The following is a 27756-nucleotide window of genomic DNA, read 5'->3' as shown; positions in this document are numbered from 1 at the left end:
ACATACCTTCCTCACAGTCCATAACCAAACCACCCTTCCCCAACCCCCCTCTCCCCACCCCAACCCTGAATTTGTTTTGTGAGATTAAGAGTCTCTTATGGTTTGTCTCCAACCAAATCCCATCTTGTTTCATTTTTTCCTTCCCTACCCCCCAAACTCCCCACTTTGCCACTCAACATACCTTCCTCACAGTCCATAACCAAACCACCCTTCCCCAACCCCCCTCTCCCCACCCCAACCCTGAATTTGTTTTGTGAGATTAAGAGTCTCTTATGGTTTGTCTCCAACCAAATCCCATCTTGTTTCATTTTTTCCTTCCCTACCCCCCAAACTCCCCACTTTGCCACTCAACTTCCTCGATCATTTCTCTGACTGACTTATTTCACTCAGCATAATACCCCCTAGCTCTGTCCACATTGTCGCAAATGGCATGATTTCATTTCTTTTGATGGCTGCATAGTCTTAATTTACATTCTATTCAAATTTAAATCCCAAGTTTATCTTTTTTTTTTTTTTTTTAATTTACCTGACAGAGAAACAGGGAGAGCAGGAACACAAGTAGGCAGAGTGGAAGAGAGAGAAGCAGGCCTCCCGCTGAGCAGGGAACCCAATGTGGGGCTCGATCCCAGGACTCTAGGATCATGACCTGAGCCAAAGGCAGATGCTTAATGACTGAGCCACCCAGGCACCCATATCACTTTGTTTCTTTGCTGCAGTTTCATCTTTGTTAGCAAATTTGTTCTTTCAAAGATTCCTGTTTGTAAAAGGGTTCATGTTGGGTTTATCACTGGGAGATAAGGAGGAAACACAACCAAAGACAGAATGAACTACACAGTTGCACAGTCACCAATTACCAAGAGACTTTGAAAAAAGGGACAGGACTGCTCAGTGAGCATAATGCACATTATTATTTATGTAGTAGCTTGTTCCCTTAAGAGCTAGCAACCAAGTCCGTTTTTCATGCGTTCACTCACAGTTTAGTTACCATGGTAACTAAATTTGGAACCACATTGGTGGAGGATTGGTTTTTTGGGGTATTTTTAAGATTTTATTTTAGAGAAAGAGAGTACTAGCAGGGTAAGGGCATATGGAGAGGGAGAGAGAATTCTAAGTAGACTCCATGCTAAGTGCAGAGCCCCATGTGGGGCTCAATCTCACCGCCCCCCCCCAGATCATTACCTGGCCAGTATCAAGCATAGGATGCTAAACTGAATGAGCCAACAAAGCATCTCAAAGGACTGGTATTATTTAACTATACTGTGTAAGTGAAATTTGTACATACTGGAACCATGCAAAAGTAGGATTGTCTATACCTACTTACGGTTGCTGTAGAGATAAAGACAAATGTTCAGTAAAGTGCTTCTAACAGTGCCTGCACTCCCATACTACTATCACTATTGGAATTACAGATAGATGAAGAGGGAGAGGAAGACTAATAGACATGGAAGACATGGAAGTGAAGAATGAAGATTCTGGATCATAGAACACACAGAGCCATGAAAGGGGGAAAGAAGGTTCTTGGACCTTCAGATAAGTGAAAAAGCAGAGGTAGCAAGAGGCTGGCTTCCAGGCAGTATGAAGCTCAGCACTGTTGGATAATCTCATTTGTTCCGAAGCAGTGAGTGAGGCTATCCTAAAAATTGAGCGGGGTGGAAAAGGAAGTGAGGGTTGGGGGAGAGTGAAATAAACTCAAAAGCAGCTGTTAGTGGAAATGAAAAAGAGAGTTAACCTGGGGTAAATAAAACTGTAGGCAGAAGAAAAGGCCCAGACTAGGCCAACAAGTGAACTTAAATTCTTAAAAATTATAGTCTTTCTAAAATGAATCAAAATTCTTTAATAATTACCTTACAATCAAATGGATAATTTTAAATTTAATTTTAATCACTTAACCTCACTGTACTAATCCAAGTTTTCACCAACTCTAATCCCTCTTTCACCAAAACCTCTCCTTCTAAATTCTCACTCCCACACAGGTTCCTCTTCAAAAGCCTCATGCATTCTACAGCTAACATATCATTCCAAACTAAAATCAGGCCAAATGACAACAAATAAGTGGAAGGAAGAAAGCAAATTAAGTACACATACATCTATGCTAATCTGTTTTAGCTCAAAGCCATAATGACAAATCTTTAATTTCACAGCTAACAGTGTTAGTAATTAAAAAAAAAAAAAAGTCAGAAATATACTGTATGGTGGTCTAAAACCTTTGTATTTTCTCTACTCATGAAACTATGAACAAATATATTAGTAAGTCATTAGCTAAAAACAAGGTCCTCCGGCTTCTGCTGAATGATCCTCTCTAAAAGGAATATGAGACTAAGAATGATTTGAGATACTAAGTTTTAAAAAATAAATAAAAAGAATCAAGAATTCTTTAAAGAGGACACCTGGGTGGCTCAGTCGTTAGGCATCTGCCTTCACATCAGGTCATGATCCCAGGGTCCTGGGATCAAGCCCTGCATCAGGCTCTGCTCTGCAGGAAGCCTGCTTCTCCCTCTCCCACTCTCCCTGCTTGTGTTCCCTCTCTCGCTAGGTCTCTGTCAAATAAATAAAATCTTTAAAAAAAAAAAACCTCTTTAATGTCTCTGGAGTGTTGGGCAAGTCACTCTCTCCCCATATTTACAATCAGATCACAAAAGAGACTGAAAAACTGTTTCAGGCACCCATCAAAAGAAGATATTTGTGAGGCTTTCTTTCCAAAATAAAGGAATTAAGTCACACTGCAAATGGGTACTGGGTTTCTGTTTAGGGTCATGACAATGATCTGAGATTGGGTGTCCAAAACTCTGTCAATGTACTAAGAAAACGGAATCATGTGATACATGAATTACAAGTCAATACAGCCACGACAGGAGCAAAAAGAAAAAAAAAAAATTGTCAATGTCAATTAGTTTACAGAGCATACTTTTTTAATAAAGATTTTATTTATTTATTTATTTATTTATTTGAGAGAAAGAGAAGGAGAGAGAGAGACCATGAGAGGAGAAAGGTCAGAGGGAGAAGTAGACTCCCTGCTGAGGAGGGAGCCTGATGCAGGACTTGATTCTGGGATTCCGGTTTAGAACAGGACAAAAATCAAAGGCTTTCTAAAGCATCGAATATCTTCGGTAAACTCCCTTGAATGCAATCCAACTTTGTATGAAGTTATAGGGAAAGAATATGCTTGTCAACAGTGTGGGGTAACAGGGTATTCGAGAAAGACAAAAAATAGAAAGAAGGGCTGGTTTTTCTTCTCTGGAGCCTAGGAAATGAGATACTCTGCTTTGCTGCTCTCCTTTAAAATACAGAACGTTACAAAGTGATGTTAATGAATACACCCAATTCTCCCAGAATACCATATGGATTAGATAAAACAAGGTGCTGGAACTAGGCTTGAATCCCAACTTTGCTATTCAGCACCTGTGTGAATTTGGGTTGCTTCATGTCTACCTGTTTAGTCTTCTGTAAAATGAGAATACCATTATCTCAGCGCACGAGGGTGTTTTGAAAACTCAGGTAATGAATGCAGAGCTCAACAAATACTTCTGTGTCCCTTCCGCTTTCCCAATTTCTTCAATTATTAAACCTATCCAGAACATGATCACTGCTCACACACCAACTGTCTCTTACGTTTTTAGAAATAAAGTCAGGTTAGCAAGTTTCTTACAGGATAAAAGAAAATTAACTTTTGATTTGTAATATGAAGCAGTATTGGGGGGATGCTCCCTCACTTCAATCTTCATAGTGCAGACAGTAGAAAAAACTTGTCCTTTCGTGGTAATGGCTACAAAATGTGATTTTGTTCCCCTTATTGGGCCTTAGTTTTTCCATATGTTAAAAAAAAAAAAAAAAGGAATTAAGCCAATCTGAGGTTCCTTTTAGTTTTTAGGAACTGATTATCTCCCTCATCTATCCCATTTACAACTTCACATCCCATAAAGCTCACGCCTTACAGCAAGAACAGCTCCCAACCCCAGTGCTATAGCAAAGTGTCTCAGGTCCTCAGAAATTCAGGTATAAAAATATCCCAACAGCCTTCAAAAGTCCCCCAAGAAACCCAACAGATAAGTAGCAAAGTTGTATCTTCCCTAAAACAACACTAAGGTAAGTCTAATATGCTCCTTAGCCAGAACCTTTTCTACCTTGAAGTCCAGAAAAAGACAAGAACTTTGCCAGCCCAGCAGAGGAGCATGGCTTACCTCCTATAAATTACATAAACTGCTGACTTCAGGTCCCTTTATTAATGGAAATTTTTTTTATATTTCCACCATAAATAGCTGATATATTAATAATCTGTACTGCACGAGGAAAATGGAAATCACAGGGGCTCCTGGTTGGCTCAGTCAGAAGACCATGTGATTGTAGATTCTGGGTCATGAGTTTGAGCCCCATGTTGGGTATAGAGATTACTTTTAAAAATACACAAATAAACTTTAAGAAAGTAATTAAAAAACCTAACCCATGGCCACTGAGTGCCACTGCAAAAAGAAAAAAGTAAAATTAGCATATAGTAGAAAATGTAAGAGCTTTGTGAAATCAGCTGTCTTAAAAAGCTTATCTAAAATATGGGTAAGCACTTTACCCCCAAGGGGCCATTTGCAGCCCCAATCTCATTATGATTTTTGTTTAGTTGCTGCAGGAGTTCAACATGGTATTATATAGACCGTAAGTAGGTTATTTCTTAAATACAGTATTTTATGGGACTACATTGGTATCAACCACCAAATACAGAGGAAGATTTTAAGATATCCACCTCAATATGCTTTAGAGGATCACAAACATAGCCCTGTGTCAAAATGACAGAAGTTTCCAGAAAAGGTGAAAACCATTTACCATCTCAAACATGTTCGAATTCCTTATTTCAGGATCAATTTCAAAGCCATATGTGGAATTCTGATTCTCCCTCTTCTAGTGATTTCCCAAATGACCTTGCACAACTCATTTTGATTTCTACCTCAAAATGATTTTTTTTTAAGATTTTTTATTTATTTATTTGACAGACAGAGATCACAAGTAGGCAGAGAGGCAGGCAGAGAGAGAGGAAGGGAAGCAGGCTCCTGCTCAGCAGAGAGCCCGATGTGGGGCTCGATCCCAGGACCCTGGGATCATGACCTGAGCCAAAGGCAGAGGCTTAACCCACTGAGCCACCCAGGCGTCCCTCACAATGATTTTAAATACCTCAGTTTTTTTTTCTTTTCAATCAACTATCTCATTCTATACTTGTCAACAATAGCAGCCTTCAGTCTTCAAAATTAAAAACTGTCCTATTTACCATATCCCTTTTAAACTTTTTAAAAAGGAGTATTAAAATTTTGGCCATAAAAATATTAAAGAGAGTCTCTAGGTTTCTGATTCAAAATAACCCCCTTAAATCATATTACTCTATAGAGGATAACACAATCATTAAATACTATATTGTACAAGAGTACTTAATGATACTGAATGATGTTCAGGATCCATTAAGCAAAAAAGGCAAATTACTCTAAAAAAGTAAATGACTCAACCACAACATATTTCTACCCATGTAAGGATATTCACAGAAAACAAACATTAGGGGCCTACAACAAAAATTTAACCATTGGTTTCATCTCTGGGTAGCAAAATTATAACTAATTTTTATTTTCTTCCCTTTTTCTTACTATCAACATTCACTGAAGAAAATTAGCTTTTAAAAAAAGTTTTTAGATTCACAGACCTGTACCCCTGGGGATAAAAATATATTATATGTTTATAAAAAAAATTAAAAAAAAAAAGTTTTTATTTCTACCCAAGGAGTAACCAAGAGGAAAGGGGGGGAAAAGAAAAAAGAGCAAGCAACCAACATCACAAAAGATGTCTGTTAAAAATCAACCTGTACTTGATAGCTTGGCCATCTTTACAGAAAAAAGTAAAAAAAATCCCAATCCTGAATTTGAATAGTTTAAAGTTCCCTATCATGGGATTCCTAATTCTTGAAAGTTACTTTTTCAATACTCTAGGTCCAATTATAGGCCTACTTTATACCAAATTCTCTTAAATATATCTGATTAATGGATCTCACCAAAAAGTGATACACCAGTTACTTCTTCGTTATTCTGCCAATTTCATTTTTATAAAATAATAAACTGACAGGACCAAGGCTTCATGAAAGTATTTGCTAGCTTCAAAATAATCAAGAATTAACACCCATTTCTCAATCTGCCTCACTCCTCCCATCCCCCAAATTTTTAAATTCACTTTCCATGACCTGATAATAAAGTATTTTCCTCACTTGCAAATGGAGATAAACTGGCAATACTGTTGCAAAGAGAAACAGATTTCATTACATACCCTTTATGGGAAGGACCCAAATGGTAGTATGTATGAGACATAACCCACATGCCCTGTGACATGGGAATGAACACTTAATTCTCTTTCACCTTTCCATTCAACACTGGGGTTATTTGGCAAAAATCACAGACCTCTAATTAATGCTTCCATCATTAGAGAAAAACTGACAATGATTCAAAGAACTCCTAACAGATGCTTTAATAGAACTTTCCTGGGGGGCCATTTTTAATCCATAAAACTGCTCATCTTTTGAAGATCAACCCAGGAAATAAACATTTAATATCCCGTTATATAACTACTATAAGCCCCTCTGAATCAGCTCAGAGAGTGCCTAGAAAAACAACCTACTCGCCCTTTCTCATCCCTTGGGGATAACGAAAGGAGCTTTGAAATTTCTACTTTTTTCCAGGCGACAAAATGGTTTTTTAAAAAAAAATTAAAATAGAGTACCACACATATTCATGTTCTCATTTTCCTTACTAATTCAAGTGTGCCCTGCTGCTATTCAGAAACACTTCAAAGAGAGGCACTTACTTCCTGATTACACATTCAAATAAATGCATAACATGCATTTCAAATTGGAATCACTTTCTTAAGAAATTAACTAGTAGAAACCACGTTACTGCAACATCATGGTTGAAGTCATGCCAAAGTCAAAATTGTAATACCTAAGATAACTCCTACAGCTACACTGTACAAATATATTAAGGCAACACTATTACCCACTGTAACTTAAAACCATTATTGTGTTGGTTAGTGTTATTCATTAAATGTTTAAAGAGACAGAATAAAAAAAAAAGAGGAACAATTTCAAAATGAAAGGAAACATTAGAATTTAATAACTTCTTTCTCCTTTCCTCACTTTCAAGCTGGCTATACCAGAAACCAAGTTTCTGAAAGCAGCATATGCTCACATAAGGGTAGTGATCCAGAAGCAGACAGCAAGTCAAAGAAAATATAGCTTCCACCCTAGAGACTTACAGTTTAAGTCAGAAAGACAACTTTAAGACATAAAATACCCAGATGACAACCAGTTAATGATTTTTTTGGAATTTATATATTGCCTTTCCTGTTCAAGTTAAATGAAGAGCAAGAGAAAATGAATTAAATAGTGGGAGTGGAGGAATGGGGGTCAATAATGAACAAATTTTAAATTAATCACAATCCTCAGGAACATGGGAAGGGAAAGAACTGGAATGGGTGCACTTCCCAAAACAGACCCAGCCATCAGAGCATCACATGAAAAGAGATGTCCACAATAATAAGAGGAGGACCCAGGATGAAAAATATACCAAGATGGAAAGGGGGGGAAAGCTAACAGTAAGAAGCCAGAACTCAAAGAAAGAGTATGAGAAAAATCAGCTGATTTCTTCAGCTGATTTCTTGGTAGCTTTAATGAAGAAAATGATCACACTAATCCAAAAATTAACTTAACTTCTATCTTTTTCAAACTATTAAATATTTCTTTGCTATTGCTCTTCCAGAGCATCACTATTAAAACTTTTTAAAACCCATACTCAACATTCCAGGGTAGGAATACTTGTTTGTCAATTTTCTCCTGTGAAAAATCAAAGAGCCCATATATATAGATCAAGCTCATGATTCCAACCTGATTAAAATCACACTAACAAGACCAAATTAAAATGCAATCTCTCACATACCCACGCAAAGCTATGTTTCAAGCCTTCACATCATGAACTTCCCAAACCCAGTTTCCACTGTCTCCTGTCTACCTCTCAAACCCTACCCAAAAAGTCATTGACAGTTGCTTTGTCCTGATCACTCACATCTGCCTTTTAATATCTATCTTCCAGCCTGCTTATATTAGATATGGGTACGTCAGTCTGAGGCTGTCAACATCTGCACTGGACAGGAGACCAATTTTCACTTCCTTCAATCTGACTCTAGGCAGTTACCAGGGAGAAAATTATGCCTCAAGAAACTGACAGCTTGTGCTCAATATTCTTTTGTCAAGGATAAAATACATCATTATTTTCCTTAAAATTGCCTTGCCATGTTCTACAATGTTAAATATATGTGTGTACACACATATATAAAAAAATATATAGACACACACACATATATACACATGTACACATATACATATCCACAATGACCTCTCCATATATGTGTTATTTCTTTTTCTCCCTATATATGATTCGAGCTGTATCAGTGAAAATGGTACCTATGTCCTCAATTTTACTATACAATTACTGAGATAAATAAAAGAAGGTCTCTTAAAAAAATGAAAATAAAATAAAAAATAAAATAAGAGAATGTCTCTTAACTATTATCAATTGAAAATCCTCATTTCCTATCCCTTCTTTACGACAATGCCTGAAGAGACCATCAGTTTTATCTGACTGGGTAATTCTGCACCTTCAACATTTAAAAAAGGAGAGAAGATATCTGTGCAACAAGACCCTTGAAGAGTAAGCTTACAAATAAACTACAGCTACTAAGATCACACAGGTGCTAGCAAACTCAATAGTTTTAACTCTACTGTTTTAGTAGACCAATAAATAGTGCTTTTTTGCTCTAAAACTAACAAGACATTTTCTACTGAAAAGATGGTTCTTGTAACAATTGAGACTTAGCATTGAACAACACTAACTACTCTCAATAAGTTGAAGTCCTACTTACACTCAAGGACTTACACTTTGATTAAGCTATAATCAAAGCTTACCTGAACTGGAACACCAAACCAAAAGCCAGAACTTGAAAAGAAAACCTCCAAAGAAATCTTAAGACAAATACTGCCTAAACATAAACAAACATGAAAAAGGGTAAACTACAAGCCAAACAGTAACATTAAAGAATTTACCCTCTTTTCTCCTTCCAGCCATTTGAGAAGGGCTATCTGGTTTCACTATTAAATGTTTCCTCAAGGGGCACCTGCATGGCGCAGTCAGTTAAGCACCTGACTCCGTTTCTGCTCAGGTCATGATCTCACTGATCTCAGGGTTGTCAGGATCTGAGGTCAGCTCCAAGTCTCGTTTAAGACTCTCTCTCCCTTTCCTACTGCCCTTCCCCCATCCACAACTGCCCAGTAAGACATCTCAATCATTGAGAATGTGGTAAAATTCAATTGATAAGAAAAATAACCAGGATTCAACCAATCAACAAAGTAGGATGAAGGTTTACAGATACCTACCACTGCCCTAGGGTGTCTCACAAGCACCATGAATAATGCTCAACATCAATTCTCACCAAATAAAGCACGTTTTTTAAAAAAGGAAGTAGCATTTTACATCTATAAGGATAGCAAACAATGTTAACAGACTATCCCATTACTTGTCAAAAAGAATAATTAGCTTCTACTCAATACCACTTTACTATATTCCTTCAGAGAACTCTCCCCCATTCCTCATGTCCTAGGGTGAGCCAGGCTGGCTAGAAACTGGTTCAGCTGGGATGCCTGGGTGGCTCAATTGGTTTAGCCCCTGCCATAAACTCAGGTCATGATTCCAGGATCCTGGGATCTAGCACTGCATCAGGCTCCCTACTCAGCAAAGAGCCTGCTTTTCTCTCTCCCTCTGCCTGCCACTCCGCTTACTTGTGCTATCTGTCAAGTAAATAAATAAAATCTTCCCATCTAAATACTAACCAGGCCCAACCCTGCTTAGCTTCCGAGATCAGACGAGATGGGGCGCATTCAAGGTGGTATGGCCGAAGACTAAATAAATAAAATCTTAAAAAGAAAAAGAAAAAAAAACTGGTTCAGTGCTCAGCATGACCCAAGCACTAACCAGTCCCCTCCATGACTAAAATATAGAGGCAGAGGAAGAAAAGTTCTTTTTCTGCTAGGGTAGCACCTCAAACTATAGGTGGACATCTTGTCCAACATGTACATATGCAAACAAAGGTACACTCGATGTAATATTATATAGCCATAAAAAAGGGACAAGATCATGCCATCTGCAACAACATGGATGGACCCAGAGGGTATTAAGCTAAGTAAAATAAGTCAGACCGAGAAAGACAAATACCCTATGATTTCACTCTTTCGTGAAATCAAAAAAAGAAAAAGAAAAAGAATAAAAAATAATAAACAAAAACCAGAATCAGACCTATAGAGAACTGATGGATGCCAGAGGGGAAGGGATGGGGACGACATGCAAAAATATGGGAGGGGGAGTGGGAGATACAGGCTACCAGTTATGAAATTTAAAAAGTCACAGGAATAAACAGCACAGCATAAGAAATACAGTTAATAATTCTTTCACAGCACTGCATGTGAGAGGTGGTAGCTATACCTGTGATGAATACAGCATAATGTATAAACTTGTCCTATCACTATGTTGTGTATCTGAAAACTAATATAACATTGTGTGTCAAATACACTCAAGAAAGGAAGGAAGCAAAGAGGGAAGGGAGGGAAGGAGGAAGGGATGGATGGACAGAAAAAGGAATGGAAGGAGGGAGGGAAAGTGAAATAAATGGAGTTAAGTGATGAAGAAAGCCTTATATCCTTTGAGTCACTCACAGCCAACTATCCCTGAACTCAAAATCTACTCCTGGAATTCCCAATTATGAAGGCCATAAACTCCCTTTTTACTTTAACAACTCTGAATTAAATGTATTTCTGTCACTTGTAATTAGTGAGGTTATATAAACATGAGCAAGCTAAGATATAACCCCACTGGAGAACAATTTCAGAGTACGTTTTAAAAGCCCTACAACTTGTGTTATGTCCCAGAGGAAACAGTAGTTACATGGGTATACACATATGTAAAACTTCAAAGAACTGTATACTCATTTGTGTACTTGGTTGTATATAACTATACTTTTTTTTTAATTAAAACAAGACCTGTGCCCCTGTATTTCTACCCCTAGAGATGTCTATTAATGATAAAATTTTTAAAAGGGGGGAGGGGCTGTGTGACACTGTACATGTTCACATACTTCAGCATTATTTATATCAAGAACATAAAAACAACTTCTAAGTCCAACAGGGAAATTATGCAATAAAAAAGTTTTAAACATTATAAATTCCAAGGTTATATCAAATTTAAAAATGCCTATAATTAGTGTAAAACTTTTTACAAGACAATAAAATGCTATCAAAGCTAGAATTAAAACTAGGGTAAAATGCATATGCATTTAGCCAAGGACTTGAAAGGAAACACAAGGCTACATAAATATAAAATACTATTTATAATCATTCAAAAAATGAAATAGTGTAAATCTAAAATAACAAGTAGAGGACTTATATGTAAACACTGATGAAAGAAATTTAAAAAAAAGATCTAAATAGAAGGAAACATTTTTGTCATGGACTGGATGATTCATGTACTAAAAATATAAATCCCCCCTAAATTAATTACAAGTTTAGTATAATTCCATCAAAATTGCAGAATTTTTTGTATATACAGATAAGCTTACCTAAAATTTATCTAAATTATCTAAAATTTATATGGGAAAACAAAAGAGACAGAATAACAATTCAGAAAAATATTAAGTGGGAAGAATCATTTTATCCAAGTCTGACACTCCCGCAGCTACAGCAATAAAAGACCACGCAAGTAAAGGCAAAGGAAAGAAACAGTGATCAATGGAACAAAATAAAGAACCCAGAAATAAAGAAACCCAGCTTGTGTGCTCCCACACAAGCACAGGTGACTAATTTTTAATATGGGTGCAAAGGTAATTCAATGGAGGAAATAGAGTCTTTCCAACAAATGGTACTGGGGCAACTCGGTGTCCATGGGGTTCAAACTTCACATGTTATATAGAAATTAATCCAAAATGAGTCATAGATTTAAATATAAAACATAAAATTAAAACACTTTTAAAAGAAATCAGAAGAAAATCCTGATGAGCTAAACCCTGGAAAAGAATTCTTAAATAGCAAAAGCAAAATTCATGAAGGGGGTTAATAAATTGGACTTCCTCAAATTAAAGACTTTTACCATGTAAAACACCTGTTAACATGATGAAAAAACATGCTATATCCACACAACAGAGTATTCACAGAATACTATCTAACAACAAAATACTATCTAAAAACAACAACAAAAGAAACAACAACACAAAGTCACAAACTAGACTATAATGGCTCTCAAGGGCATCACGCTGACAAAAAAAAGACAATCTCAAAAGGTCATATACTGATTCCATTTATACAATTTTCTTGAAATTACAGAATTAGACATGGAGACAGAGGAGTTGCCACGAGTGTTGGGGACTATAAGCTAAATGGGTGGGACTATATGGGGATAAGTATGAGGGAGACCTTTATTACAGTGATGGTGATAGAATAGTTCTGTAGTGAGTGCAGTGGTAGCTGCACAGATGTACACAAGTGATAAAACCAGAGAGTTATACACAGATAATGTGCTAATGCCAGTTTCCTGGTGTTGATACTGTACCATACTTCCTAAGGATAAAACCAATGAGAGGTGCCTGGTTGGCTCAGCCAGTTGAGCAACTGTCTTAGGCTCAGGTCATGATCCCAAGGGCCTGTGATGGAGCCCCACATTGTGCTCAGGGAGCCTGCTTCTCCCTTTCCCTCTGCCATTCCCCTCCCTCTCTGGTTCTCCCTCTCTCTCTCTGTCAAATAAATAAAAAATCTTAAAAAATATATGACCATTGTGGAAAACTCAATAATGGATACACTGAACCACTCTGTGCTATCTTTAAAAATTCCTGTGATTTGGGGCACCTGGGTGGCTCAGTGGGTTAGAGCCTCTGCCTTCAGCTCAGGTCACTATCCCAGGGTCCTGGGGACTGATGCCCACATCGGGCTCTCTGCTCAGCGGAGAGCCTGCTTCCCCCCTCCCTCTGCCTGCTTCTCCTTACTGATTCTATCAAATAAATAAAATCTTTAAAAAATAAAATAAAGTAAAATTCCTGTGATTCAAAATTAAGAAAAATAAAATTCAAAAAAAAAAAAAGGAAAATTCACGTGTTAAGTGACTTTTTATTAGTATAAACAAACACTAAAGCAAACAGTGTGAGAGAATTTTTCTGACTTGACTAAAAACTGGTACAGCAGAATCTTAGTGGATCTCAGCTGGGGAGAATATACTAATACTAGGTAAGCCCCCCAGAGTTATTAGGCACACTGCCTGAAAACATACCCCAAATAACTCAACCTATAGGAAAACAAATTATAATAATTTTTCATACATTAGGCCCATCATTTTTATCTATAAAAAAGATGAGCTATCTGCTCAGGCTTGACCTGTGTTCAACAACTGGCCCATTCTCCCTTTCCCACTATTACAGCAATCTCTTCCTCAACAGCTCTATCTCTCCCCTCACCACTGTGATAGTCTCCTGACTCTTGGTCCTGCCTCCAGGTTCTCTAACACATTTAACTCTTCCTGCACACAGCTGAGAGACTCATCTCCCCAAAACACCACTCTTCCTATTTCACGTCACCCAGATGGCAGAACTTCTTGAAACAGGAAGAAAGTTAACGAGACATATTTTAGTTTAAGAAGAAAAAGAGCTTTAAAAATAAACATAAAGCAATGCTGGGAAAAACTGCTTCCAGAGGTTAGCAAATCCTGTATCATTAGATAAATTCAAGTATAGGGGAGCCTGAACCTCAAGATCTATTCCAACCCTGGAGTTCTGATTCCCTATCATTTCCCTGAAAATTCTCCCTCCATCACCAGCATTCCAAACTACCCTAAAATCCAGCTCCAATCTCTTTTCTTCTAATCTTTCCTCCCAACACTTCTCTCTAAGCTAGACCCTAACTATTCCCCCATGCACATCGTGTATAGACTATTTTTCTAACTAGATGATTTTCTTAACTGGATGATTTTTTTCCCTCTCTCTCTTTTCACCTTTCATGATCCAGTGCACCTTGAGGAAATTTTTCCAATCCCATGCTTACTCTCCCATTTGTGCTATTCATCTACTTTTCATGTCTAAGTGTACTGATTATAAGCTCTGGGACAAATAAGGAAAAAAGCCTCCTATCTGCTAACAGTCTCTCTTTGTCAGAGACCACACAGTCAACCAGCCCTTTCCCCACTGTGGTTTCTCTGAAACAAGATTTTTCCCAGGAAACACACTAATGTCCAGTACACCAACCATCTACCTATATGGCCCCTTTGCTGAGCACATCATCATTATAATCAGTGCAGGAGTACACAAAGGTGTACCTCAGCTTCTTTGAGCCTTCTCCTTCAACCACCCAGAAATGTCCATGATGCAACAGCAAGTCTCTGATCTTGGTCTTTGAGAGCCAACAGTGAAATATAACAGAAGGATTTTTAAAAACTCTGTTCTAGTAGAAACTATTCCTCATCTACTCTACTTCCAACCTACCATCACTAGTCCTCCTTTTTTAACAACTGCCCTTTTTCTAACAAGTTTCATTTACACCTTTCCATCTCTGTCCCTTGGATGTCTCCTACCCAGCTAAGAGCCCTCTTTTTCTCATCAGAGTGCTATTCAAAGATTCATAAAATACACTGATACTTTTTTATAGGTAATGTGAAAATACATATATGTACACATATATATAAACACATATATATAATGTGTGTATAAGGAGTGACTGCTAATACAAGATTTCTTTTTGCGGAGATGAAAATGTTCTGGAATGATAATGGTGACAGCTGTACCACTCCATGAATATACTAAAACCACTGACGTATATACTTTAAAGGGGTAAATTTTGTTATAGGAGTATCTCAATTTTTTTTAAGGTAAGACTCTCCAACCCTACCCCTGTATTTACATTTGGCACTGGGAAGGAAAACTTGTAATTTTTCAGATAAGACTCTTTTCTCACATACTTCTTGGAGAACACAGTCAATTATCCTCTTTACACAATTAAGTGCCTATCACAAAACAGGCACCAAGACAGGAGCTGGAGAGATGGTCACCAGACCACCACAGAGCCTGTCCTACTGGAGCCTGGAGAGGGGAAGACAACAAATTATCTAAGTCTAGGAAGAAAAAGTATAAGAATAACCTAATCAGGGTAGGGAGGTAAGGGTGGAAAGGATCCCCCCCAAAAAGCACATCTAAGAGGCACATACATGCCTCAGCCCACATAAGGTAGTTACTCCTCAACAACTAGTTAGAGGTGACTGGCAGTAAAACAAAACTCCTAGATCACAAGAATTTGGATGGCATGCAATTGGCAACTGATTCCCATCTACCACAGGAGGCTCACATGTCCACTGCACTGGCCTTGAGGTCAAGTGACCCTGTATAAGCATATAATGTTTTACCTACTGACAGTGTTTAGTATGGTAATGTTTTAATGTACTCACAAATATTTGTGCTTATTATTCATGTATCAGGGCAAATACAAAAAGAAAATTAAGTTACACTGAAAAACTGTATATTTAAGTCTGTTTATTGATGACTACACAGAAGGCACAGCACTTGTAAAACTGAAAAATATAAAAAGCTTAACTTTCAGCTCAAAGTATTATAAATAAATACACAAACTGTTTATTGAAAACAGTAAGCTCCTATCTTTAACTATGTGAAAACCCTAATATGAGGTCAGCTAACCAGAGCCTATGGGTCAAATGTGGCCCACCATCTGTTTTATAAGTAAGTTATACTGGAACTCAGCTACACCCATTTGTTTATATATTACCTATAGCCGCTTTCCCAACACAACTGTAGAACTGAATAATGTTAACAGAGACCTTATAACCAGTGAAGTCTAAAATATTTACTATTTGAATCACTTCTCGGCCTTTTAGCTAAGATCAAGTGTAAAATATTTACTACTTGACCCTTTACAAGAACAAAAAAAACTGCAAACGTGTACTAAATAGAAGTACTTCTAGTTGATTCAGAACAAAGAAGTATTATACATCCTTTACCAATGAAGCATCCCAGTGGATAAACAACAAATTCAAAACGCAAAGAATTCTAACTCTAATTGATTAGTCAATCCGCCGTGAAGCTTTGGGTAAATCGTAATTAGTCTGTGTTTTATATACCAGTAAAATTCAGAGCACCTGGGTTGGAGTTTCATTTAAGTGCTCAGGACCACTGAAGCCAGGGCTGGGAAAGGTGTCTGTATTAATTATCTTTTGCTGCCTAACAAATTCCCCCAAAAGGTGGTAGCTTAAAATAAGTATTTAGTATCTCCTGAATCTTCAGTGGGTCAGGACTTTGGAGTTGGTTAGGACTGCCATCTTTAAAAAAAAAAAAAACCCACAGGAGCTGGAGGATCTGCTTCTAAGGTGGCTTACTCAGAAGCTTGGCAAACCAGTACTGACAGTTTCCCCCGAAGTGAATAATCCATAAGAGCAAGGCAGATACTATACTCCCTTTATGACTTTGCTTCCCTTTGAAAGTAGATAATATCACTTCTACCATATTTTATTCTTTATAGAAGTGAGAGTCTTTAAGTCCAACATACATTCAAGAGGATCAAAGTCAGGCTCCACTTTTTAAGGGAGGGGTGTCAAAGAATCTGCAAACATATTAATGCCACTACAGGGTTTCAAATGATGAGTAAACAGCTTCAACAACATAACCAACAAGGCCTGGCTGATTAAAGAATATGCACTTAACCATTTTCATAACATGTACTTTTGTTCTATTTATGAGCGGAGAGAGGTTTCATCACTGCTTAAGATTCTCAAAAAAAAAAAAAAAAAAAAAAAAGTAAGCCAACAGGAAAAAGTAAGGCACTTCAGCTTTTCATATCTGATGCAGTAATGATGATGGGAGGCAGTTATATTTTTGTTTTAGCTTTATTTTCCCCAAGGAGAAAAAGCAAGGAGAGAAGGCAAATTATGGTGAATAGATCATGATCATAAATAATTGCAAAGTTGGACTAGGACAGACAAGTACTTATGATTCAGAGCTACATAAAAGATTTTCTCGGATATAAATATAAAAAAGAAAACAGAAATTCAGATATGCATTCAAAACTGTGGGGGTTGTTGGGGTGAGGGAGGTGCATGTATTATACCATGATTGCTACAAATCTGCATCACAGAAACTTCTGAAACAAGGAACATTATACAGAGTGAAACTAAAAGTTACCTATAAAAATTAAACATATTTTCAAAGTAAATGTCTTAGTTACTAGACTTAGGGAACATTTGGTGAAATTCATCACTATCTATTATTTTGAGGCAAAAGGCCTGAGAGCAGACTTCCTCAGAGGAAAATGAAGTAAGAGCCATTCTGATTTCCTTAACAAGAAGCTCAAAAATTGGGGCGCCTGGGTGGCTCAGTGGGTTAAAGCCTCTGCCTCTGGCTCAGGTGATCATCCCAGGTTGCTGGCATCAAGCCCTGCATCTATCTCTGCTGAGCAGAGAGCCTGCTTCAGAGATCACAATTAGGGAGACAGGCAAGCAGAGAGAGAAGAAGGGAAGCAGGTGCAGGCCTGCGCGTGCGCGCGCTCTCTCTCTCTTTCCTCTCTCTCTGCCTGCCTGTCTCCCTAATTGTGATCTCTCTCTCTCTCTCTCTCGCTCTCTGTCAAATATATCAATAAAATTAAAAAAAAAAAAAAAAAAAGCTCAAAAATTGTCCTGAACTAGACAATTTAACTGCTTTTTAAGTTCATTCAAAGCCCACTCTGATGGGCTGAATAATGCCCCCCCCCAAACTCATACCCCCCCCAGAACATACGAATGTGGCCTTATTTGTAAATAGGGTCTTTGCAGACATAATCAAGAAAAGATGAGGTCATACTGGATTTAGGGAGAACCCTAATTCAAAGCTTGATATCCTTATAAGAGGAAACTTTGTACACAGAGAAACAGGGAGAATGCCATGTGACAAGACAATGAAGGAAGAGACTGGAGTAACAAGTCAACAAAGCAAGGAATGCCAATGATTGCTGGCAAACACAAAAAGCTAGGAGAAAAAGAAAAAAAAAAAGCTAGGAGAGAACATTCAACAGATTCTTCTTGAGTCCCCAAGAAAGAACTAACCCTGTTAACACCCTGATTTCATTATCTGGCCTCCAGAGTCGTGAGAGAGTAAATTTCTATTGTTCTAAGCCACCAAGTTTATAGTAATTTATGTTATTACAGCCCTAGATAACAATTACATACACCTGTATTACATTTAGTAATATGGAATTTAAATTTAAATATTAGAAACATTTTATATTCGGCCTAAAAATTTAGGAAAATATTTACCAATCAAGGTTCTTAGTTCACAAATTCAGAACAATTAGAGACAGCACTGTCCCATTGAATGCACTGTCCCTTTCTTGGGTACTGTCACAGGGATGAATGAGACATAAGACTCTAACAGACTGGGCGCCTGGGTGGCTCAGTGGGTTAAGCCACTGCCTTCGGCTCGGGTCATGATTCCAGGGTCCTGGGATCAAGCCCTATATCAGGCTCTCTGAGCCCAGCATTGGGATCTCTGCTCCGCAGGAAGTCTACTTCCTGTGCTCTCTCTCTGCCTGCCTCTCTGTCTGCTTGTGATCTCTGTCTCTGTCAAATAAATAAATAAAATCTTTAAAAAAAAAAAGACTCCAATAGACTACATACACTACTATCAGCCATCAGAGATCCAGTGAGATTCTCCCAAAAGTCAGTAAAACAACTGTACAGAACAGGAGCTCAGTTCACCTTAGTTGATACTCAACAGCTTCACAAAAAGCTGTCTTTATTTAAGTCCTCTTGCTGAACCGGAAGTTTAACACAAAACTGTTAAGTCTTAAGAATTTAATGTTCCATATGTAAAGTCTTATCACACTTGCAGCATCAAAATAACAAGTTTTTCTAATTGGCACTATACCAAGCTGTGGGTTACAATTCCACCCTTTATTAATTCTGAGTTTCCCAAAAACAGGATTCCTTTAAGCCCAGATTTGTTTTTATTTCAAACCCAAACCACTTCAAGTACACATGGCTAATTTACCATACCAGCCTGACAGAATGGCTGGATATTTTTCCATTTTATCACCCCTGTATCTTCAGCATGAACTACAAAGAGGTACTGCAAAGGATGAAAGGTAAACTTCTGCCCCATTTATTTCCTATTCAACTGCTGTTGGAACATTTCTAAGACTCAACGCCTTTTTTTTTTTTTTTTTTAAGATTTTATTTATTCATTTGACAGAGAGAAAGACAGCGAGAGAGGGAACACGGGGGGGGGGGGAGCAGGCTTCCCGATGCAGGGCTCAATCTCAGGACCCTGAGATCATGATCTGAGCAGAAGGCAGACACTTAATGACTGAGCCAACTCAACTCTTATTTAGGGTATCCAAAGTGCATTCAGATTCTCCAAATACAGTGTTTCTTTGTTAGTGCCTCTCCTGATTAAAAGTGAAGCCTGATCGGGGCGCCTGGGGTGGCTCAGTGGGTTAAAGTCTCTGCCTTCGGCTCGGGTCATGATTCCAGGGTCCTGGGATCAAGCCCTACATCAGGCTCTCTGCTCAGCAAGGAGCCTGCTTCCTCCTCTCTCTCTGCCTATTTGTGATCTCTGTCAAATAAATAAATAAAAACCTTTAAAAAAAAAAAAGTGAAGCCTGATTAAAACTTAATCTATCTCTAATAAATGAGTATTTTAAGTTACTGAGCAACTGGAAAGCATGAGAATACTGGCCATAAAAAGTTACCTGCAAGGATTAATTTTCTAGAAAAGCCTGCCTCTCTCTATATAAGAAGCAGCATTGACCTACCTTGTTTTCGAACATCTTCTACTGCAGCCACAAGCTCTTCTTTGAGAAACTGACTCTCCTTTGCAATTTTATCCCCTTTCTCCAAAAAATTCTCAGTTGCTTGTTCAACAGAAGCAGCCAAAACATGTGCCTTCTTGGAACGGCCTCTCTTCTTATTTGAGGGCCCCTTACTATTGGTGTTTACCAGAGTTGTGACCTAAAAGTTTCATTTTTACAAATTAAACTGCAGTCAATTAAAATGAAAACAACAGAAAGATGACCATCTTTAAAGACAAGAATAGTAAATTATTCATAACTAAATGAAATAGCACATTTATAAATTCCACAAGCATTAACAAATAACACACACTCTCCATTTTTAAGAAATACAGCAACAATACTCAATTTAGGTCCCCAAATAATTTTGCTATCTCAATGTGCAAGACAAAAAATATTTTAATTTTTTCAAACATGTGTTAACTAAATTTTAGTTCCGTTTTACAAATCAAAAACTGATTAGAATCATGTTACACATCTGTACATGTCATGAACAAGTCCCTGAAGGAGACTGACAATGAACTTGTTAGCTTCATGTGGAGGTCAAGTTTTCCACTGTTTTCAACCTGTGTAAAATATTTTAAAGTAACTTGCTTCTGATTTTGTTTCACGGTTTATTCAAACAAACCTCAGCGATGAATTAGTAAGGTCCTTAACAAAAAAAGGAAGGGCTGCCCAAAGGAGCCTACTGTGATGGTGCTTTAAGTGCCAGAACATCAACCACCATTTACATATATATGCAGACATATATAAATAAAATACCAGGTAATCTGTAGGTTGACGATGACTACAGATTTTTTTATTAGCATAGCTTGCCACGCAAAACACCTGCTTAGAACTATACTGGCTGGGCTTCAAGAAAGTAAATGTTCATGAGTCTTACTTATCACACACTTCTACATTATATTAAAATATATAAAGATATTTGTATGCATGTACACATTTGCATATATGTATTTGTGATACTCGTTGTTAACAATTAGTGAGACGGCATCACACTGTGGTATCTGCAACAGAACATAGCAAACCTATATCCTCAAATTACCTGCTAACTGATCCTGGACAAGGAAGTCTGTTAATCATGGTAAAGAGACAAGAGTCAAAGCTTCATAGCCCATCTTTCTTGACTATAACCTCTACCTTCCAAGAAAAAGTGATGCCAAGAAACCATCTACAAAATACAAATACTTGGTAAGCTGCATTACATACCACTTATCCCCTATTATTGCCAATAAGACTCAAGAAAATGGCAGTAACTATGTTGCCACAGGGTTAAATGAATGCATGTATCAATATTTAAATAATTAGTGGTGCCACATCCTCTAAATACTATCAACCTAAATTCAACTACTCAAATTAAAGCTTTGAGCTAAACTTGCTCTGTTTGTTTACCACCCTACTACTATGGAACCATACGATAGCTACGTATTTGCAGATTCTTACCTGTGTAACAAGAGGCTCCAGCAGTCTTTCAACTGCCAGAGTCCTGATCTCTAGACTTTTGGGGTCCCATTTAAAGTTTATGTTGCCTGTGTGGACAGAAGTCATTTCTGAAAAAGAAACAAAGGGTCAACGTGAGGCAAACAGCAAACACAAACATGAAATAAATAATAAATCTTCTACTTCTAAAAAAGAACTTTTTATATCAGCAAAACTTAATTCCAGATGGGAAGAAAAATTCTCAAGAGCCTGCACAAGAGGGCCTGGTAACTCTTAACCTCTTACACTTCCAAATGTCGAGCTTGTAAACAGTAGAGGTACTATAAAAGGAACACCCAAACACATAGAGGGAATCTCTGGCACCAAGACATATCTACTTTGATTTTCCATACCAATTTAGAAGCAGGATGAAAAGCTAACGTGAATGAAGGCCTGATTCTGATTTTTCTTACTCCATAATATTTATAGTACAATATTACCTAAAAGGCATCTCCTTCATTTTTTGATGACTTCTTAGAGAATACCTTGTCTTATTCTATTAAAACATAATGCTTAAGTCTGCTGCCTTCTGCACCTACAACTATTATCACTCACAGCCAGAAGAAATTTCAAGTCACACTTAGTCAAGTTATCAATGTATCAGTGTCAAGGTAAACTTCCATTAGACAGAGGCTTTAAGACTAGGAGAAAAGACTTCAACAAAAACACCACAGCATCTGCTTCTTAAAGTAGTGCCTAAAAGATAAAAGGGGAAAAAAAAGACAGGAGGTACATAACTGAAGTAAACACTAACTATAAACTTTCTAGACAACCAATTTGGTATTTAAAATCTTAAAAGAATATGTTCTTATGACCCAGAGATTCTACTTCTGGAAATTTATTCTAAAGGAATAATCAAGGTGCATATAAAACTTGGATACAACGATGTTCACAACAGCAAAAAAAAAAAAAAAAAAAAATCAGATATCACTGAATAAATAAATCAATCACATAACCAACCACATAATACTGTCACACTTAAAAAACAATATTTAGGGTGCCTGGGTGGCTCAGTGGGTTAAGCCGCTGCCTTCAGCTCAGGTCATGATCTCAGGGTCCTGGGATCGAGTCCCGCATCGGGCTCTCTGCTCAGCAGGGAGCCTGCTTCCTCCTCTCTCTCTGCCTGCCTCTCTGCCTACTTGTAATCTCTCTCTGTCAAATAAATAAATAAATCTTTAAAAAAAAAAAAAAACAATATTTACAAAATTTAGGAAAATTTAAAAAAAAAAGTGTTCTTGGAGCACCTGGGTGGCTCAATGATTTAAGCCTCTGCCTTCATCTCAGGTCATGGTCTCAGGGTCCTGGGAATTCGTTTACCATGTATATAGAACAGAATTAGAAAATGACCATTTTGCAAACTCCAGTGTAGTAACTGATTCAGCAACGTTATCAATGGATGTTAACAACCATTAAGTGAAAGGCTACTGGGGAGCAAGATACTTCTAAGGTGCCCAAGTATCACTGCACGAGTTACTTACTAATTACACGGGCCAAGACATACCTTTACAAATTTGCAATCTAATGGCCACCCTCTTAAACAGATAAACTTAACATCACTAATGACACACCGGATATTATATGCCTCCCAATATGAACAAATGTATAACCTATTAAGTACTCTTGATTAATTAAAAAAAAAAACTTTAAAAGGTTTTCAAGAGGGACACCTGGGTGGCTCAGTCAGTTAAGCGTCTGCCTTCAGCTCAGGTCATGATCCTGGGGTCCTGGGATTGAACCTGGCTCCCTGCTTAACATGAGTCGGCTTCTCTTCCTCTCCCTTTGCTCCAACCCCCCCCCCATCTCGTGCATGTGCATGCATGCACTTGCACTTGCGCACTCTCTCTCAAATAAATAAACCTTAAAAAAAAAAAAAAGAATAAAAGGTTTTCAAGAGCCTCAATGTTACTATAAAATGAGTAGTCATGCGAGAACAAAAATAAATGTTTAACTAGAGTAAATGGAGTCTACTGAAGCCTCCATATAGGGATTCAAAAACTTTTTTAATGCCATGGAGCTTTTTGGCAGGCTAGTAAAGCCTAAAGACCAATGTCTGTCCAATAGAAATACAGTGTAAGCCACCAATGTAATTTTTTTAATAGTAACATTAAAATGAAATGGATGACTGTACACAATATATCCAAAAAAGTATTTTGCCATGTAAACATTTCTTAAATTATTAGAGGTATTTCACATTAAGTACTAAGTGTCCAAATCTGGGATTTGCTTTGCACTCAGGGTATATTTAAAGTCAAAGATGTCACATTTCACCTGGTGTTCAAGAGCCACCCGTAGCTAGTAGCTTCTGTACTGAACAGGCAGATCTAAGACCCTTTCCTATAATGTTTTTCAAATGCATACAACACAATCTAAAAGATTACAAAGGAAACACATATACTGATATTTAGTTATCAAGATACTTTACAAATAGATGATACAGTAACATATGTGCTTCTTTATTAATATTAAATAAGACTTAGCAAGAAGTCCGACAACCACTTCAAAGTAACAATGAATATGCACATTTTTCAAGGTAAAGTTGTAATTATTGCAGATATGAAAAACACTGAAGATTCCTACCGGTGACAAAGTTACAGGTTCAACTGAAAACTGTAGTTTGTTATCTACAATAATAGAAATGCTAAATTCCTGTTAATAGTGAAAACAAAGACAAAAACTTTTCCAATCCAAATTCACCGCAGCTTTAAAAACTTGGCCTAGGGAGGCCTGAGTGGCTCAGTTGGTTAAGCACCTGCCTTCAGCTCAGGTCATGATCCCACCTGGGATCATCTGGCTTCCTGCTCCTTCTCCCTACCACTCCCCCTGCTTGTACTCTCTCTCTCTATGTCAAATAAATAAAATTTTTAAATTTTTTAAAAAATAGTAAAATAAAAAACTGGCCTAGGTTCAACGTCAACCTTATAGGGGATACATAAGCATGGTAAGCAACACCATGGGAAAACAAATCCAGAATGGAGGGTACCTTACAATATAACAGCCTCAATTCTTCAGAAATTTGGGGGAGAGGGTAGGAAGACTATTCGAGACTGAAACACTCAAGAGACATAAGAAATCTACTGCAATACATGTACCATATTTAGACAAGAGCTTGAGACAAGCAGCTACTAAGACATTTGTAAGGAAGTGTGCCTGCGTGGCTATGTTGGTTAAGCAACTGCCTTTGGCTCAGGTCAAGGTCTCAGGGTCCTGGATAGAGTCCCCACGTCGGGCTCCCTGCTCAGCAGGGAGTCTCCTTCTCCCTCTGACCCTTCCCCTTCCCATTCTCTCTCTCAAATAAATAAATAAAATCTTAAAAAAAGACATATCTAAGGAAATTGGTCTTCAATACTTATTCAATATTAAATGTTATTACAGAATTACTGCTCAATTTCATAGATGTGATAATGAAATTGTGACTATGTAGAAAAAAATGACAATTTCTAGGAGATGCATGCTGAAATATTTAGGGGTAAAATGTAAAGATTTCTGCAACTTTCCAATAGTTCAGCAAAAAATATATATATACATTTACAGATCAAGGAATTATGAAAAAATACTCATAACTATTAAATATAGGTAGAGGACCTGTGGTCGGGTGTTCTCAGATTTATTCTTTTTTTAAAAAAATATTTTATTTATTTATTTGAGAGAGAGACACTGAGAGAGAATATGATCGAGGAGAAGGTCAGAGAGAGAAGCAGACTCCCCGTGGAGCCGAGAGCCCGATGCGGGACTCAATCCCAGGACTCCAGGATCATGACCTGAGCTGAATGAAAGCAGTCGCTTAACCAACTGAGCCACCCAGGCACCCTCAGATTTATTCTTTTAGCTTCTTTATATACCTGAAATTTCCTATCTAATAAAATAGGGAAGATTTTACAGAAGTTTATGAGAAAATGTTCCAAATATACTACTGAAGATACTAAAGAGGTTTCAAAACAATATAAAGTATGACTTCAGGGAGGAATAAAGATATCTAAATGCATAAACCAAAATATTAGCAATAGTGTTACTTCTAAAGTGTGGATTATAGATAGTTTAAACATCCTTTTTGCTTAACTGTATTTTCTGGTATTATAAAAATCATACAGGTATTTAGAAAAAGTTACTTTTGTAATTAAAAAAGCAGAATCTTCATTTTATAATCTTTACATCTTTATACGAAGAGGACAATACAATCAAAAGGCAAGTTTGAGGGCTGCCTGGGTGGCTCAGTGGTTAAAACCTCTGCCTTCAGCTCAGGTCCTGATCCCAGGGTTCTGGAATCAAGCCCCTCATTGTGGTCTCTGCTTGGCAGGGAGCATGCTTCCCCCTCTCTTTCTCTGCCTGCCTCTCTGCCTACTTGTGATCTCTGTCTACCAAACAAATAAATAAAATCTTAAAAAAAAGAAAAAAAAGGCAGGTTTGATCATAACTTAATCACTCTAACCTTCCTTACTCATTTATAAAACAAGATAATCACTACCTTCAGAAGGCTTTCCTGAAGATTAAATTAAACAGATTATGATCCACTCAATAAAATGAGAACCCAGGCCAATTAAAATAAAGGAGAAGTTCTTCCATACAACAGGAAAATAATAAATGCAGAGGAATAATGGGTTTATAAAAATCACCATTTAGAAACATCATAATAATGGATTCACTCAAGAATCATGCTGAGGGGGGCCTGGGTGGCTCAGTGGGTTAAAGCCTCCACCTTCGGCTCAGGTCACTATCTCAGGGTCCTGGGATCCAGCCCCGCATTGGGCTCTCTGCTCAGCAGGAAGCCTGCTCTCTCTCTCTTTTTCTTTCTCTCTCTCTCTCTCTCTCTTTCTCTCTGCCTGCTTGTGATCTCTGTCAAATAAATAAATAAAATCTTTAAAAAAAAAAAAAAAGAATCATCCTGAATGATCAGCATCCTGAATGCTAAACCAAGTGGTTGAAAGTTTACAAAGAAACTGATTATTTACATACTCTCATGGTAATTACCAACAGATTATTTACTGATTAGGGGTGGGGTGGGGTTAGTTATAGGAACTTCAAAGTGGAAAAACCTTTTAGACACGACTTTAATCAAGTGATCAAAATCAACATCCCCTGTAACAGGACAAACTGACATCATATACTTCCTGGTATGATGCACAGGGAAGGACATAACATGACTTTAATATTTCCTACCAAAACTACAGAGTCTCAATCTTGTCATGAGGAAATATCAAACTCAAAGTGAGGCATAGTCTACAAAATAATTGGCTTTAGTCTTCAAAGACGTCAAGGTCAGAAAAACAAAGACAGAAATTCTTCCAGACTAAAGGAGGCTAAAGAGACATGACAACCAACGCAGTAATCCTGGAATGGAACTGTACTTGAAGCAGGGGTAGGGGACAACTGAGACAAATGATAAAATCTAAGTAGGTTCTAAATTAGACATCAAATTTGCATATTTTCATCATTATACTGTAGATATGTCCTTGTTGCATGTAACAGACATGAGATGTCTGCAACTTACTTTCACATGGTTCAAAAAACACAATGCATTAAGTATGTCATATACAGAGAGGAGAGGAAAGTAGATGGGAGAGTAGGAAGAAGAAAGAAAGGGAAGAACGGAGACAGAGACACAGGAAGAGAGGGAAATGAATGCTGATGAGATGGATAGAGAGTGAGGGGTAGAAGGAGAATGGAGAAGGGAGCAGGAGTAGAGGGAAGGGAAGGGGAAGAAGGCAGGAGGAGAAAGAAGAGCAGACAGAGAGAAGCAGGAAGGAAGAGGTGGGAGAAAGGGGAAAGAGGGAGAAAGATGTTCTGAAATGTGACTAGTGTGGCTGAAGACTGATTTTATTTTATTTTATTTTACTTTAATTAATGTTGAATATTCCTAGGGATTACCTTGTCAGACAGCACAGATCTAGACTCTACAGAAAGCAACATCAACACCTAAATTCTACACATTAAAATGACAACTAGGACTAGGTAGAACTGCACATGTCTATGACTAGCCCACTCTTGACAATTTTAATATAAAACTGTGTCTTCACCCATAAATGCACGCTTGTTGCATAAATAGGTAGGCCCTCCTATTTTTTAAAACATTAGTGCAAGCATCATCTAACATTTCTTAGATTTATCTAAGCATCAAAACATCCTAGAATCACTGGAGATGGGATGCCAAAAGAAATTTGGATTTGCTTAATCTGATAACAGAATGCCAGTTTCCAGGAAATTTTTTTAATTGCAAGTGGGCAAATTTGCTCTCTACACTTAACATTATGTCAGGCCTACACTTTGGTTTATAAAGGTCATTTATCCACAAAACTGATCAGCCCAAGTCAGTAAACCTTAGAGATGGAGTGCTCTAGATTGCTAAAGGGCTGACAACAGCTAAAGCAAAT

At 37.5% G+C, this 27756-nt stretch overlaps 1 protein-coding gene across 2 annotated transcripts in view; it reads right to left on the bottom strand.

Moving 5' to 3' along the window:
* The window catches only part of CTNNA1 (catenin alpha 1), a 313017-nt gene that overhangs the window by 133178 nt on the left and 152083 nt on the right, over positions 1-27756 (bottom strand). For both annotated transcript variants that reach the window (XM_059417668.1, XM_059417669.1), the window contains exons 2-3: positions 21356-21462; positions 19877-20072 (exon numbers count right to left, since the gene is read on the bottom strand). In XM_059417668.1, the coding sequence (XP_059273651.1) occupies positions 19877-20072; positions 21356-21460 (301 nt within the window). In that variant the 5' untranslated portion in view covers positions 21461-21462. The remainder of the gene's footprint in view (positions 1-19876; positions 20073-21355; positions 21463-27756) is intronic.

The sequence above is a fragment of the Mustela nigripes genome, chromosome 12 (assembly GCF_022355385.1).
Source record: "Mustela nigripes isolate SB6536 chromosome 12, MUSNIG.SB6536, whole genome shotgun sequence".
Taxonomy (NCBI): Eukaryota; Metazoa; Chordata; class Mammalia; order Carnivora; family Mustelidae; genus Mustela; species Mustela nigripes.
The sequence above is the reverse complement of the archived record's forward strand: the minus strand, read 5'-3'. Positions and strand labels throughout refer to the sequence as shown.